This window comes from Telmatherina bonti (genome assembly GCF_933228915.1).
Source record: "Telmatherina bonti genome assembly, chromosome: 22".
Classification (NCBI taxonomy): Eukaryota; Metazoa; Chordata; class Actinopteri; order Atheriniformes; family Telmatherinidae; genus Telmatherina; species Telmatherina bonti.
In genome coordinates, this window is record NC_136631.1 from 33,876,361 (window position 1) to 33,892,585 (window position 16,225).

The 16,225-nt window shown below is 37.7% G+C and overlaps 2 protein-coding genes across 3 annotated transcripts in view; one reads left to right on the plus strand and one right to left on the minus strand.

Annotated features, from left to right (window-relative positions):
* Positions 1-431: 431 nt before the first annotated feature.
* Positions 432-3,928, plus strand: emx1 (empty spiracles homeobox 1; the record flags this gene model as incomplete). Its single annotated transcript, XM_079262793.1, has 3 exons — positions 432-777; positions 2,349-2,533; positions 3,761-3,928. The coding sequence occupies 3 exons, from the start codon at positions 432-434 to the stop codon at positions 3,926-3,928; spliced, it is 699 nt and encodes a 232-aa protein (XP_079118919.1).
* Positions 3,929-9,239: 5,311 nt separating this feature from the next.
* sfxn5a (sideroflexin 5a) overlaps positions 9,240-16,225 on the minus strand; it is a 44,211-nt gene continuing 37,225 nt past the window's right edge. For both annotated transcript variants that reach the window (XM_079262599.1, XM_079262600.1), the window contains exons 13-14: positions 13,116-13,233; positions 9,240-10,672 (exon numbers count right to left, since the gene is read on the minus strand). In XM_079262599.1, coding sequence (XP_079118725.1) covers positions 10,595-10,672; positions 13,116-13,233 — 196 coding nt within the window. In that variant the 3' untranslated portion in view covers positions 9,240-10,594. The remainder of the gene's footprint in view (positions 10,673-13,115; positions 13,234-16,225) is intronic.

A 16,225-nucleotide genomic window follows, 5' to 3' on the forward strand; every position in this document is an offset into this window, starting at 1 on the left:
CCCCTCATCGAGCTTTTGGAAGCTGCGCGGTCTTGTGTGACACATGAAGCAGGTACTTGAGCAAAGCAATTGGCAGCAGCTCTGGTCCAATCAACTGTGTTCCTGCGCGGCGTCGAGCCTCTTGGAAGGTTTGCGGCGCGTCGCCTTGTGCGCACTTGTGCACAGAAACCCTCTGGGAGCACAGACGCCGAGAATCTGGGCAACTTGCTGCATTGTTGAGTTTTGGAGAAGCAGCTTCATCGGTTAAGCTTATATGTAGGACAAATCCACTCCTTAAACCCCCAGACCCGCCAACATCCAACCATTTCTGGTCATTATGCAACCCTGAACTCTGAACGGGGGTTACAGCTGCAGGAGGAAGGAGAAGACCTCTCGCTACTTTGCAGACTCTTTTTTATTCATGTTTAATTTTTTATTGCCATCCAGAGGTTATGTTTTCGTCTTCAGGGAAGCGCTGCTTCACGATAGAGTCTCTGGTTGCCAAAGAGAGTCCTCTAACAGCCGAGGATCCCATCCGCCCGACGGCTTTGAGTTACTCCAACCCGACAACAGATGCCTTAATGAACAGTTACCAGGCTCCACCGGCCAGGTCCCTCTACCAAAGCCCGGACCTGGTCTTCCCGGAGACGGTTAACCACCCTTCCCTCACCGTGGCTCCACACCAGCTCGGAGGCTCCCACCTCCAACATCCGCATTTCTTTGGGACGCAACACCGAGACCCGCTGAACTTCTACCCGTGGGTCTTACGAAACAGATTTTTTGGACACAGATTTCAAGGTAGGCGGCTGTAAAGAAGCATTTAACTTCATGATTTCTGTACTAAATACCACAAACAGAAAGTTCACTCCTTATTTATTTTTACCTGAACAACCTGAACAAGAAGCTTTCCATGTTTAAATGACTTTATAAATCATTGTGCATCGATGTTTGAACAAGTCACCATAGATCAATGTTAAATATTTTATATTAACTAAAATTGTACAGGTAGCAACATACTTGCACTTTCTAGCATGTGTTCTCATAGTTTCATTCTTCCAGAGGCCACGCTATTAGGAAACAATGAATAGATAAATAAATAATTAGATAAACAGGAAAAGATAAGGAATTATTTTCTCCCCGCATAAAATTCCCCCGTTCCCTCCATTTAATAAAAAATAATGTTAATATAATATATAATGACATAATAACTAATATACAGCAGACCTTCCAGATCAGATTTACAACATGGTGACCGAAATGTGAAATAATTCAGCTTGGTGCAGATGTTGGAGCTTCTCCTGCACAACTAAAATACACTTTCTATTTATTTTTACAAGATGTTTACAACAAAAACCAACTTAAATCTTCTGTTATTTCCTCCTGTAGGTGTGAGATTCTGACGGAAAGCGATGCGATAAAACCGAAAATAAAAAGCAAATAAAAACATTGACGGATTTATGCATCCATATAATGATAATCATTAAAGGTCAGCTGTTTTAAGTTGTTTTCGTGTTTATATGTAGGATGCAAGAAGACAAACGGTGTAAACTGTTAAAATGATTAGACAAGGTTTAAATCAAATGACAAAAAATGCCCGAAATACGAAAGTTTATGGTGTCAGATCTGGGAAGAAACGTAATGAGGGCATGGCATGACTAACAGTGATAAATAAACTACAAACATGATTTTATTTTCACATTTTACATAATTCTGGTAACAATTCTTCAAAATAAAATTTTGAAATTTTGCTTCTATTTACTGTAAGAAAGTCTCTCCGAGTGTGTCAGTTTTTCATCACCTTAATTCATTCAGGTTGTTTATCTGGTTGGATTATCACAGGTAATTATTTCCTAAATTAGTTCTTCATTTGGGTTTTATTTGTTTATCATTACTCTATTTTATTTCAGTCATTCTTTCAGTGATGGTGCACATAAATAGATGCAAATAAAAAAACAACACTGAAACAAAAACTGGAAATAAGAGAAAAATGAAAAAAAAAACCTTTATTAATGAAAGAGAGGATCCAAAGAAAAGGATAAGGGTAAAATGACATTTACGGACAAACAACTGATAGAAAACAACTATAAATTAAAATATTTAAACAAATAATATAATTTAGGAAAATCCATAATCGGAATATAAAACTACATAAAAAGAAAAATCTTAGAAAAACACAAAATAGAGAAATGCAAAAATATTTTCAAACAATGACCAAAACATTAAGATTAATTACATATTATCGTGTATATTTTATTAATTAGACATTTTAACCGATATTTGACCCCGTGTTACACCTTATATTTTTAAATGCCTGTAAAATAAAATAAAATAAAATAAAATAAAATAAAATAAAGCTGTTGTGTGTGCAGGTAACGACGTGTCCCAGGACAGCCTGCTCCTGCACGGACCTTTCGCCAGGAAACCCAAACGGATCCGGACGGCCTTCTCTCCGTCGCAGCTCCTCCGTCTGGAAAGAGCTTTCGAGAAGAACCACTACGTGGTCGGTGCCGAGAGGAAGCAGCTGGCGAACAGTCTGAGTTTGTCCGAAACGCAGGTAACTTTCCTGCTTCTTTCACTCATTTTAATCCACCTGGGTCTCCGCGCGCACCCAAAATGAAGTCAGTTAACTGTAAATAATCCTAGAAAAAGGTTTCATGTTGGAGAAAAGCGACCAAAAAGCTTTTAAATGACTAAAATCTTTAGGTTTTAGAAACCATTTGTGCAATTAAAGTTCCGTCTGTCTCAGAGCTGGAAATGAATTGTTTTAACTCGCTGGTAGAAATGATAAAATCTGAAAATCTGGTTTTAATATTGATCATATTAATAAGAGCCACACCTTTTCTACCACAAGTTTTTGTTTTTACTTATTTAAATTCATGCTTGCTATACAATAAAGAGAGTAGGCATGAATATTGTTGCTGTTCAAGTCTAATGAGTCCGAGCCAAAAAGCATGATGAAGAAATATTTCCCGGGTCAGTTATTTGATCAAATGTTGCGCTAAAGTTTGGTTTTTATCTCCGCATTCAAGCTATAACCTGATCCTCATGAACTGCTCTAAATGAACTGAACCGCTTAATTTCCAAATTAAACAGCAGAAAATCAAACTAAAATGCTAAAAATGAATTGTGCTGAACCTCTTTCTGCCTGAAGAAAAACAAATGCCATCAAACTCCTGGAACAAGCGCAGTCAGCTGTGGAGTTTAGAGACTTTGAAGTTTTAATGAAGACAGTTTTCAGTGAGCAGATCAAACCCAAAGCTGAGTGAAAATCAAGATGCAAGACAAGAGAAAAGTGATATGAGTGTGACTGCATGTGTTGCTATTTAAAAAATGCATCGATTGAAATCATATTCCAGAGTTATAAAAGCCAAATCAGCAGGAAGCATTTTTAGAGTTCCCAAACTTTCCCACAAACAAAAAAAAAAAAGTCTTTTTCTGCGCGGTTGTGAGCAAGAAAAGTGGTAGTTTTTATTTTCATAATGTAAATTTAACACTAAAATTTGAGAGGTGCACAGATCCGCTGCTACTAAAAGCCAAATATCAGATTATTGTTTTCTCTTTGAACTAAATCTGGTCTGTGAATGTTGTAAGAGGTTTTACTTCGACTTGTGGAAGCAAAACAAAAATGATCAACTTAGAGTGATATTTAATAAATACATAAATAAATAAAAGTAAGGAGCAAATCCACAATGTTTAATTTAAAAAAAAAAAAAAAAAAAAAAAGGAAAGGAAATTTCTGTGTGCCTACACTTTGGGTTTCAGACTTTTCTTCTCTGTCCAGGTAAAGGTGTGGTTCCAGAACCGGAGGACCAAGTACAAGCGACAGAAGCTGGAGGAGGAGGGACCGGAGAGCCAGCAGAAGAAGAAAGGAAACCATCACATCAACAGATGGCGGATCGCCACCAAGCAGGCCAGCTCTGAGGACATAGACGTGACCTCAGAGGACTAAAAACCTCCCGCGATGGTGACCTTAACCGCAGCGTCCCATTCTGACGCACCAGAGGACCAACACTATTTATTATGTAATATTATTAAGTGTAATTAGACACAATTAGAGGAAGACTCCAGGACTAAAATATGTGATCACTTCACATCTTCATTAAGGTGCTACATTCAGTGACATCCATCCTGAATGTCTGTGGATGCAGAGAGATGCTGAAATAGTCTTTGGTTTGTGTGAGAGCCAGAGATGATGGGAAACCTCCGCCATAGTGCTTGTATTTTATATTTTTTATCGTTATTATTGTTGTTGTACATATAGGCCACTAATGGAGATTGTTTTTCAAAGGAGTAAATGTTTCATCAAAGCTTTTTTTTTTTTTTTTTCATTTTTAAAAAAAAAAAAAGGTCATTATCACTTTATTAATCATCCCATCCAGTCTGTGCACCACATTCATTTAAATTTCTCCTTAATGACAAGACGCGTCGACTCACACTTTCCATCCGCCCAGCCAATATGATCACGACCAGACAGACTAACAAGTCAGTAAAAGATCTGATTCTGTCGCCCGCTGCATGATTTTCCTTTTCGGCGTTGTGACTTGAGAGACTTTCAAAGGCTTTTGCTTGAGAGGATTCTTTACAGAGGCGACTAAAGACCGTTTGTGCATGACTCCAGGACAGATGAGAAGCTGCTGAGACCTCTCATGTTGGGGTCACATCAGACAACCAAACACCTTCTGCCATGTTCGACTGGTCAGTGATGGATGACGTCTGTGTTTGCTGACTGCAGAATTCAGTCAGCGCTGTGTAGAATAAAGCTTATTTAAAACTCACCCTTCACAGAGAACATGTAATTACAAAGAGATGGTTTAGAAATAAAATGAAGAGTTATTTCCTGGCTGGAAGATGTAGCGTTTTTGTGAAATTCAAATGCTCCACATGCAGCATTTCAGTCCAAACAGCAGCTACTGGTTTCACTCATTAGGTCTTATTCTTCAGCTGAGGTGCATGCAGGGGTGTGAGGGATGAGGAGGAGGATGAAGAATTTCCTATTTTTTATTTTTTGTTTTATGTTTTTGGAGCTAACAAACCTGAAAATCTAGAAGAAAAAAAAGATATAAATAAAATGAAAGATGAAAATGAAAATCTGATTCCCAAGGATCTGACATCCAATAAGAAAAGTTAACTGAATGCAAGCTTCTCTGCATCTTCACTGATCAAATTCAACATATTTACAAAAGTTAAAGGTTATTTTGATGTGAGAACCTGCTTAATGTTGGGAAAGAAGCAAAAAATAAACATTTTTGCACAATTAACATAAATTTGGAGACACGTTAGGGCACCAGGATTGGGTATAAAAAGGAATATTAAGTAAAGGCTTAAGCCCTTTAAAGCAAAGATAGGTTATTCACAACTTTTGTGCCATATGTTGTGAGAAAAATAAGCATTTAGTTCCCAGAAACGTTCATGTTACTTTACAGAACATTTTAATGTGAAAAGACTTCAGATATTCAGAAAATATTAGTGTTTAAAAGCCAAAGATATAAACAACTTTTAGAAAACCATCATTTCACCATTATCGACATCCTGAATAACTCTTTCCATTAACATCTAACTCCACACATAAAGGCCACTTTTCAAACCTCCCCCTAAGCTGAGGCTCGAAATAGCAACTATAATACAATAACTATATAACAACATTATTAAATAAAAAAAAATACTATTACTTCATGTTTAGATAGAATCAAAGGTATTTGGTTATGTTTACAGTGTGCTCATGGTTAAGACTAAAATCCATTCTTTTTACAATGCAACTAGCATCCTCATGGATAGTTGTCTTCCACTGATGCAAACACAAAACATTACAATGAATTTTTGCAACATCTGGTGAGTGTTATAAAAAAAACAAAAAAAAAAACAAAACAAAAAACTTTATTATGTTTACAAAACAACCATAGTTAGAGCTTAAATACACCCTTTTTATGGCACAACCATTAACTTCATGGATGGGATCTAAAAATCCCCACAGTGTTGCTCTCATGACCACTAGAGGTCACATATTTTGTATATGTAAACAGCTTTGGCCTGCAAGAACACTAAGGAAAATAATCATGTTTTACATGGATTCCTTTTGTAGAACTGCCTCAATTCATATTTTCAGCTTGCAAATGATCAAAAAAGTTCAATTAAAACAGAAGACTGATGCAAAATAATGATAAACATTCGTGTGCTGTTGGTGTCAATGTTCAATAAAGGATCAAATTAATTAAATAAACAGCACTGACTATACATTTAAGAAAATATCCCTGTTTTTTTTCCTAGGTGTGTATTTCTAAACATTATACAGGGCCTCATTTAACTCAGAAACTATCATGTGCAATTCATGTGTTAGGAATGTAGCCAGACATCTGCACAGGTGTCAGGTGTGCTTCCCATCGGCTGGTATTTCCTCTGAATTCCAGCAGAGAAATAATTCCAATCCTAAAGGTGCAACCTCTTAAAAAAAAGAAAAAGAAAAGGAAAAGTAGTTACTATAGGGCAGTGGGCCTTTCACCAACTACTTCAGTAATCACCTGTCAAAGAGAAACAGAAGGAGTTTCTGCTTAATGACCCCGAGGAATCACACAAGAGCCCTGACGTCTGACCCTGAAGTCTTGTTTTGTAAGCTAAGAGGCAGGGAGACACAGGAGAAAAGAGAGGAGATGTAGGACTAAAAAACACTGCAGAAGTCTCACCTTCTTACAAAGTGAACAATGCATCAGACATCTGGAGGTGCAGAAGGGTCACACGGCTTGTTTTGAGTTCCCAGGACATCCTATACTCACTGCAGGTGCAAATACACGCTAAAAGGATGTCACAATTCTTTATTATCTAAATAAACACTACAATATGGGCTTCCTTACAAAAAAGAAGGTTGGTTTAGCCCGGTCACAGCCCGGCTTAGCTAAAGGTTAGCACAATTAGTAGGAGCTGCACCTCTCAGTTGTCTGTTAGGGCAATAATTATGTGGAAAATCACACTTGTCTCTCTAAACGCTGCACCTCCAGCTGCCTGAGTCAGCCAACAGGAGACTGAGTGGGAATCCTGAGTGAAAAGCCTCTTGGATCCTCCAGAGGCTGCGAGGTGAGGACAGACGGCAACTGAGTCCTTCAGCTGAAGCTGCAGCAAAGGTCTCAGAAAACCCAACCCAATCCCATCGGCTGCTTTCATCACAAGGATTTCTTGGTTTGTGTACGATTGTTGAAGTCTTTCAGGAATTAATGATGTTTTTATGTTCAGTAATAAATCCGGCAGCATACTGAAAATAATGACCCGACAGTGTGATATATCAGATGTGTTTGTCTCCACTGCTGCATGTTTTACGAACATTGCTTTGTTTTCACGTGTCATAACTCTCACCCTGCATCCTGCAAGTGCCCTCTTGTCGAATTCTGCTTCACTGCAACCTGTGGTGCGCTGTTACCTCGGCAACCATGCAAACACACTAATCGCACAGATCATGACGAAAGACAAAGTAATTATATAAACCAAGACTTTACAAACGTAAGGATCTGCATGTTCAACAAGGAAAAAAAGGAAAACAGGATTAAATAGTTTTATTATTTATTGTGATTAAAATTATTTTACTTTAAAGGTGGAGTATGTAAGATTTTCAATATTTTATTAGTTAATTTATTTAGAAAATAACTACAATCATAATTAGAAAGTTTTTTGAACATGTAGGTTCCAGTCTGTTCATATTTGATGCGTTATTAAATTACAAGTTTAGTTACTGACAAATGACAAAAAGCACTTTTTTTACTGGTAGGCAAACATTTAAGAAGGGTCTTTGTCATTAATTAAACTTGTAATTTAATAACGTACCAAATATGAACAGACTGGAACCTACATGTTTAAAAAAAACTATCAAATTATGATTGTAGTTATTTTTTTGGTTAATTTTTTTTGAAAATATTGAAAATCTTACATACTCCACCTTTAAAGAAACGAAAAATTTGATCTTTTTCTTAAAAACTATTCATCTATTTGAAAGCAGTTGCCTTCTGGTTATTATTTTGGTTTAGTGTTTAAGAGGAGGAATTTAAAATAAATACTGATTTATATTAAAACTTCACACAACTGGCATCTCATTTATTAAAGCATACTATTACAAAATCTCTTTAAAGTTGAAATTTCTATTTTCAGGACATTTCCTAAATTTAGATTATGATTAAAAACTATTTCAATGTACAGATAATGACTTTATTCCCACCGCCTAACAAGTCCACCTGTTCAATTACTTTTCTAACACAAATGGTAAATCAATCACATGACGGCAACTCAACACATCCAGTCAAACAGAAGAGATGAAGATGACTTGCTGAAGTTCAAACTGAGCATCAGAATGAGAGGAAAAAAAGGGATTTAAGTTACTTTAAATGAGCCATGGTTGTTGGTTTGTGCGTTTCAGAAACGGTGAGTGGGGTTTTCACACAAAACTATCTCCAGGGTTGACAGCGAATGGACTGAAGAAGGGAAATGGGCAGACTGGTTGGGGGTAGTAGAAAGGAGACAGTGTTTTGGAGGATAGACTTTCCTCTCATTTTAAACTCCCCGATAAGCTTCTTAAGATCATTTAAACTTCCAGACTAAACGGTCACCAGACCTTCAGTAGTTGACGTGTCTAACTGTTGTTTATGCACACCAAGAGCTGCAGGACGTCCTGTGAAAAAGGTCTCTGTCACTGCTCCATGAGTCATGATTCTGATCATAATCCTACTTTGCCATTTTTAAAAAAAATATTGTCATGACAACTATCTGAACCTAAATGTGTCAAAACAAAGTTCGTTATTGACTTAAAAAAAAATGCAATGCTGACCACAAAGCCAGTGTTATTCATGGCAAGAATGTCTGATCCAGGGATCCTCAGTCCTGGTCCTCGAGGGCTGGTGTCCTTCAGGTTTTCCAAGTGTCCCTGCTGGAACACATTACGATTCAGAGTCAGAGATGCTCTGCACACCCTAACCCTAATACACACTGATTTGTAGTGGGGATGCTTGGAAAACCTGAAAACCACAAACCCTCGAGGACCAGGACTGAGGATCCCCGGTCTGTTAGTGGAGTTGTAAATATCTTGGCAGTCTTTAACCATCCACTGAAAATGGATGTCAACACTGAGTTCATTGTCACAGTGCGTGGTTTAATGCTGAGCCAAATGCAGCACTGAGGAGGAAGATCAGAGCAGGAATTAGGACTTTGAAAACAAGAAGAACCGAAACGGATCTGTCAAAAGACATTGCAATAATTTCAGCACAGAATTTTAATGAAGTGAACAGAAAACAACACAAACACTGACGTTGTTCAGACATGTCGGCATTCACATGTTTGTAAAAGTCCTCACTTGTTCTCATCCAAGACGAGAAGCTTTTCATGAATGCCACAATCCTTATAGAAAAACGTTAAGTAGGACTAAATAACATATTTGTTTGTCAGAACAGTTGGTGAATGAAAGCAGTTATTAACAATCCTGATTACATCCAGGCATCAGAGTTCAGGATTTTACCACCAGCACAGATTTCTTTTATTTATTTATTTATTTTTTTGCTCTGAGTTAAACAAACATGAACAAAATCATTTGCTGCTTTTGTTATCAGAAAACCAAGCTGGGGCGGGGATCAATATCACTGGTTTCTGTTTAGCACTTTTACTTTTCTGGTTGCCTTTTAAGTATGTATAAGGTTTAGTTATTTATTTATTAATTTTGTTAACTATCAATCTCTACAATTAAAATATACTAAATAAATTCACCAAAAATGAGACTGGGTCAGAAGTGGTTCAAAATAATCATGCTTACATCTATGATATATTATATTTTTATAATGCAACCATGTGAAAAAATGTCAACACAACATGATGGGTTGAAAATTTGTCCAATTTCCTATTGCATTTAACTAAAAACTTTATGTAGTCAAAGTTTGAAACAGTCTGTCTGCAGCCCAGATCAGTCTCCTACTGAAAATATATGGAGGATCGTCAGGAAATTTGGCTCAATTTAAATTAATCTACCATCTGCCAACCAGCTCACTAGAATAATTTGTACAAAAGAATATATAATATTACATTACATTATATTATATTTTATTGTAATATAATATAACATAAAATAACATAAAACAACATAAAATAACATAATATAATATAATATAATATAATATAATATAATATAATATAATATAAGTTTGGCCTAGCAGATCTTAGTGATGCTGCACATAAAGGCACCTTCCCATTGGTTTTACTGTGGACAGCAAAACTACTTCCGTTCGTATAAACAATCTGTGTTTAAGACTTAGAAAATACAAAAATAATCATTTTGTAATCTCCAGGTTATCGTGAAAAAGGTACACTGAAAAGAAAATACAATAAAAAAGACAATGGTCTTCCATCATGCTTGGGTTGTGTTGGTTATTTGGCATCTTCTCCTTGGTAAATGTCCATGTTGTTATGTTATTGATACACTAAGGTTGTGAAGCGTACTTCCCTTTCACTGTTGCTGTTTATTTAACTACAATTATTTACGCATTAATATGTATTCCCATTATGAGCTGCTGTAAACGCATGGTGCCTCCTCCGCACGGACAATTTGACCCTCGATGAGCAGCAGGTTCTTCCTCATATGAGAATCAGCAGATATCGTTTAGAGTCCTTTATTGTATGTCACAATCTTACAATCTGTTGCCATAGCGATCTCTGGCTCTAGTTGACTCACACTGATCTGTGGGAATCAAAGCAGAACAAGGTCAGTGGCTCAAATGGAAATATCTGGCACAAGCTATCAAATGAAAGTTTGCATACTGAATACATGCATGGCAATAACATGAGATTTGAAAGCATTTTCTGTGTAACCAAATCACTCCTAAAGGCTTTAAATGTTCTCTATTTGGTGCTAATGTGCAAAAGAGAGCCAATTTGGCAGATTAAAGTCTAATTTGAGGTTTGCATCAACTAATATTTGAACCAGAGACAGATGGCTGTTGGAGCTGGAGGCAGAATCCTAATCAGGCATCTAGCTAGGTGTGAAATGGGGAAGTGGGACAAACTGAGTAGGAGGGGAGGAGGGCATTCATGTTGCTGATTGGGGAGCTCCCCCCCCCCCCCATTTTTTTCATCTGCTATCCTTGCAAAAGTGCAAAAAGGACTTGTGAAAGAAAAATAGGCCCTTCCGTGAGCGAGCGGCAGTTTTTCACAGGACTGTTGGCGGCACATATGTCTGAAGTTTTTTGCCATATGGCTGTCTGGGCTATTTCCACTGGTAATTAAATCCTAAACATTTTAAAGCCAGAGCTGGATGGCTTGTGTTAGCAAGTCACTTGGCACAGAGGAAACGGAGACGGAGAAAGATGGAGAAAAACAAAATCTTGGCTTAGCCAATTAATGAGCACAATGACACATGCACATGCAAAAAGGCTAAAGTTAGACCTTAGCCCGCTGGCCTGGATGGCATCAATAATAGTGTGTTCCAGTCATCTCTGATTTCGAAGAGCTTGTGAGAAGGTTACGTCATTACCAGGCGACTGGCGCTCCTTCTAACCATAATCGGGAAAAATGGATGCCTCAGAGAAAGCAAATTCGTGAGCATCTACAACTATCAGCCAGTTCTGGTGATATGTTAGCTACGTAACCATAGATGAAACAGCACATATGTGACGCAACATTTAGCGAGTAATGGTAACAACGTTTTGATCAAAACAGCAACTTAGTGCTGTTTACAAACAAAACTTAATGGACTCAAAAGAAATGTAATAAAGACAACAATGGGCTGCAGATGGTACTGGGCGCAGCTGTCTAGAAATATGGAAAACTCAGGTTCAAGTGCAAGTTAGGAAATTTTGAAAAACGAGGCCCTTTGTCACTTTCAGCAAACGTTTCTTTGGAAAATGAAGCAGACTAACAACGCAGGTTACGTCGTGTCATTAGGAAGACTTGTAAGGTCAGGAAGACATCAGTCACTGGGTACGGTCACATGATGCTTTTTTAATTCGGAATTAATAATTCCGAATTAAATAATTCTGAATTAACTTAATTCTCCTACAAGTTTACAGGAAAATAATCATTCCAGATGAATGTTTACATGAAACACGTCCTTACTTAATTCCTCTTTAGAGCGGCGGGTTGGGAAGGGTTCTGATTGGACAGAGGGAGCATGTGACGTATGACGTACACCGGAAATAAACAAAGTTGGCTCCCTGCTTCTCGTCTTTTCAGTTGTAACTTGTAAAAGCTACTTAATAAGTACCAGTTTCACTGCTATTTTTATTATAATACAGAAGTAGCAGCTCAACAGGAGCATACTACTTCACTTTTTGCAGCAACTGAGAAGGAGAAGAAAGATAGAGCACCGAACACGGGAGGCGAAACAACGCACGTCATCGGGACAGGACGAGGTAACGAGCATGCTCAGAACGAATTAACTTAGAGCGGAATGAAGGTTTACATGACAGAGGAATTAAATAGATTGGAATTAAAATGCAAATAAATCAGCCACTTACATCATAATTAAGTTTAATTCAGAATAAAAATTAGCATTAGGAATTAACTGTTTACATGGTTGTTTTTCATCAGTTTAAAGCGGAATTAACTTTTATTCAGAATTAAAGAGGAATTAAAACTCCCATGTAAATGCATGGACTGAAACAGTCGTATGTAGCAGGTCTAAGCAAAGCTAAACATTAAACAAAACCACAACTAAGCTACAACCCAGTTCTAATATTTCTCCTCCAAGCAGCTGGATTTATCTTCTTAAGTGGGCCGAAGAAACAGTTTTCCAGACTTTTTTTTTTTTAAATATTTCTTTATTTTCATTGATTTTTCAATCATTTTCTGCAGAGTGTAGTCTAGTCTCAAGATCTACTATCCTGAAACTCTTAAATGCATCTCTCCAACACACCTGAATCATATAGCTGAATTCCCTCTTTAGCATGTCACTACCTCTGCAGAAGCCTGAAAACAAACTATTCATTTGATTCAGGTGTTTTGGAGAAGCGTTGTATGTTAAATTTGCAGAATGGTAGATCTGAAGGACTGAACTTTAGCGCCTCTGCTTTAGATGCATCCCTGAATCAAAAGAATGGCTTGTTACCAAGCCTCTGCAGAGCTGAAAGACATCTGGATGACAGAATTCAGGTATTTTGATGAAGTAATATTAAGGTGTGAAGTACCTGAGATATCTGTGGAAAGAGGCTGATGGCGAGCGGCAGAGCCAGGCCAAAGGCAGCGAGACATACCAGGCTGTGGACAGGCAGGACAAACCTCCGATGTCTCTGCAGGAGAGGAAGCCTGTGGGAAGAAAACCACGAGCTCCTTTGTATTCCAGTAAATAAACTTATCAACATATGAGTAGCTGTTTTCTTCAATTTACAGATGATGTAAAGAAAAAACCTTTTTTGAAAAAAGCAAGAAGGAAGGGAAGACAGCTCAGTTCTTTTATTTAGTTCTAAAATCAAATCAGATGAGTTGCAGTCAATTTACAGACGATATCTCACTTTTTCACTTTAAACACACAGAAAGATTAATTATGAAAGCCACATTTAGGTAAAATCAAAACAATATCACCTTTTTGATTGACAAGTATCCAATAGCCGGCAGCACGAAGGCAGAGGGTCGAACAACTAAAGGTGCATTTGTTCTCTATGCAGAGGGTCGTTACATGAATGATTTTTTGCAGATCCATCAATACTACCAGAAATCGTGGGGGCAGTATTGAGTTGTATCGCCCACACGCAAACAGCAAAAGAAACAAACCAGTGAAGAAGAGAAACAGGCAGAAGAAGAGACAGAAATCACCAAATAGAATGACCAGAAAGAGATAGAATAAGCTGAGAACGACAAAAAATCTTATTGTTCTACTTCTTCTAGTGTTTTTAGATGGTTATAAATGACTTAATTACTATAAATTACTGCTACCAACAGGTGTCACTGAACTCAGTACTGCCCTCTGGTGGATGAAAACTGTGGCAACGTAAAAGACACATGGAAATATGAGAGCTGTGACGTATGAAAACACTTGAAAAAGATGACCCAGTTTACGTATAAGGGAGCATAAATGGGCCTTAACAGCACCTTGGCTTCAGCCTGCCAACCTCTGTTCGTTGGTTAGCTCCCTAACGCTCGGTTAGCTCTTTTCAACAAGCGCATACAGAGTTTAAAGTGGAACTATTATGTTCATTTCAGGCTAATTTATTTTTATTTCTGAGACCAGAAGGGCTGGGATTGATGGAGTTATTCTCACAAATGGCTTTATTTACTTCAGACCGACCCTCTCCGTAGGCTGTCAGATCAGCCTGCGGGCAAAACGAGTGGATTGAGACTCTTCCGCATTAAGCCCCGCCTCCCGCCACTGCACTACATCGAGAGCGCGCACCGCACCTGCTTTCACCGTCATTGTAACATCTCATAAACAGAAGGATTAGGCGAATATGAACTCAATAAAAAAAACAAACTACAATGTCAACACATAGCATCCAGCCCTACATGTTGGAACCTGAATCAGAGCCTGAAAACGAAGTGGAAAACAGCAACCCACAGCAACGAATGCAGCAGGATGTCTCTCTTTGGTAAACTCACCAGCCATCGTTGGAAATAACTTTATCCCACGTTTCCCACCCGCCTGATGTATTTGTACATGCCCTTGTTAACCAGTAGAAGGTAACCAATCACCGAACCTTATCCCCCGGGACGTCACAAGGATTTCCAAGTAGAAAAAACTCTCTAAAACCACACGTTTTCCGCCGCCATGGAAACCGAACGGAGAGAGTGCTGGAACTCAAACTCAAACTCAAACATGCGTTTAGGTGATAAAAAACAGTGCTGTTCACATGTCTGATGAGGATTCAACACTGTAACACTGTAGAAAGCTCAGAAAACTCAAAATACCATCATAGCACTCCTTTAATGGGTTTCAATCATCCCCTGCACTCACAACCCCTCTTTTAGCTCCAACTATTTGCCCATTTTTGTATTTTTTGCAAATGGCATTGCCATGTGTGAAATAAGGCCCTGCGATGGACTGACAAGCTGTCCAGGGTGTACCCTGCCTTTCGCCCTAAGACTGCTGGGATAGGCTCCAGCTTCCCCACGACCCTGAATTGGATTAAGCGGTTAGGAAAACGAATTAATGAATGTGTGAAATAAATAAATGAGTAAATAAATAAATAGTCTGGTTCCTTTGCTTAAGTGTTCTGATCAGTAACATAATGTTCTAATTGTTTAAATCACTTATTTGTAATTCATGGGAAAAGTCTTGGTCCTTAATATTACATTTCTCCGTTTGGGGCTGTAAAATAAATCACACAATCTGTAAATGCCCTAAGCTTCCCAGTCAGAAACAGAGTGTGTTGTTACAGGCAGAAGGTGAAGATTATAACTGATGCAAGCTCAGTTTGCTTTGCTGGCATTTGAGGAATTCAGTGGACTGACTGACTTTCAAGCGGTTTCATGGAACAAGTGTCTTGGTTGAGAGTTACACAGCTGATGAGCCTCCCTGAGCCTACCAATAAGCATCCTCCATGCTTTTAATATCAGAGCAAGGCTGGAAAAGCAACATTAGTGGCGAGCTGAGAGAGTTCTGTCTGTGTTGCAGGTAGGACTACCATTAAGTATAGTTGTTTTGTATGTCTTCATCCCCTTTCATTAAAGAAAAGGCTAAATTTACAACAGTCACTCAAATAACTGGAGACTTAAAAAATGAACAATAATTAAAAGTTTGCAAAAATATAATTTAGTAAAATAAGACACTGTTTTTTCATTTAATTGAGTTGAAAAAAGAAAAAACAAACAACAAACAACAAACAAATGTGTCCTGGACAAATGAGAGACTTTTCTGTTGAACAGTGGGACAAAATACCTGTCAACAGGTGCAGAAGTCTGACTGAGAGGAACAGAAAACACCTGACTGGAGCGGAAACATTAAAGGATTGTTCAACTAAATATTAGTTTATGACTGATGGAATATGTAATAAACTATCTTATTTGTTTGCTTTTAAAAAAAAATATTTCTATGAACCAGAATTAGAAAAAAAATCTAATGATTTTCATAACATTTTTATTTATTATTACTTTGGTCAATTTCAGCTTATTTTACAGGCAGCTGTTTTTTTCTTCTTTAATGAAAGTCTATGAATAAATATGATCACACCTGTAGTTGTTCGATCAAGTCAGGTGGCTTTCCTTCCTGACTCTGGTTCTAATGGAACCAGCTCCTTTAGCTGTTAAAAGGGATTTGTTTCACCTTTATTATTCTCCACTGTCCCATACATTCTTAAAAACAAAA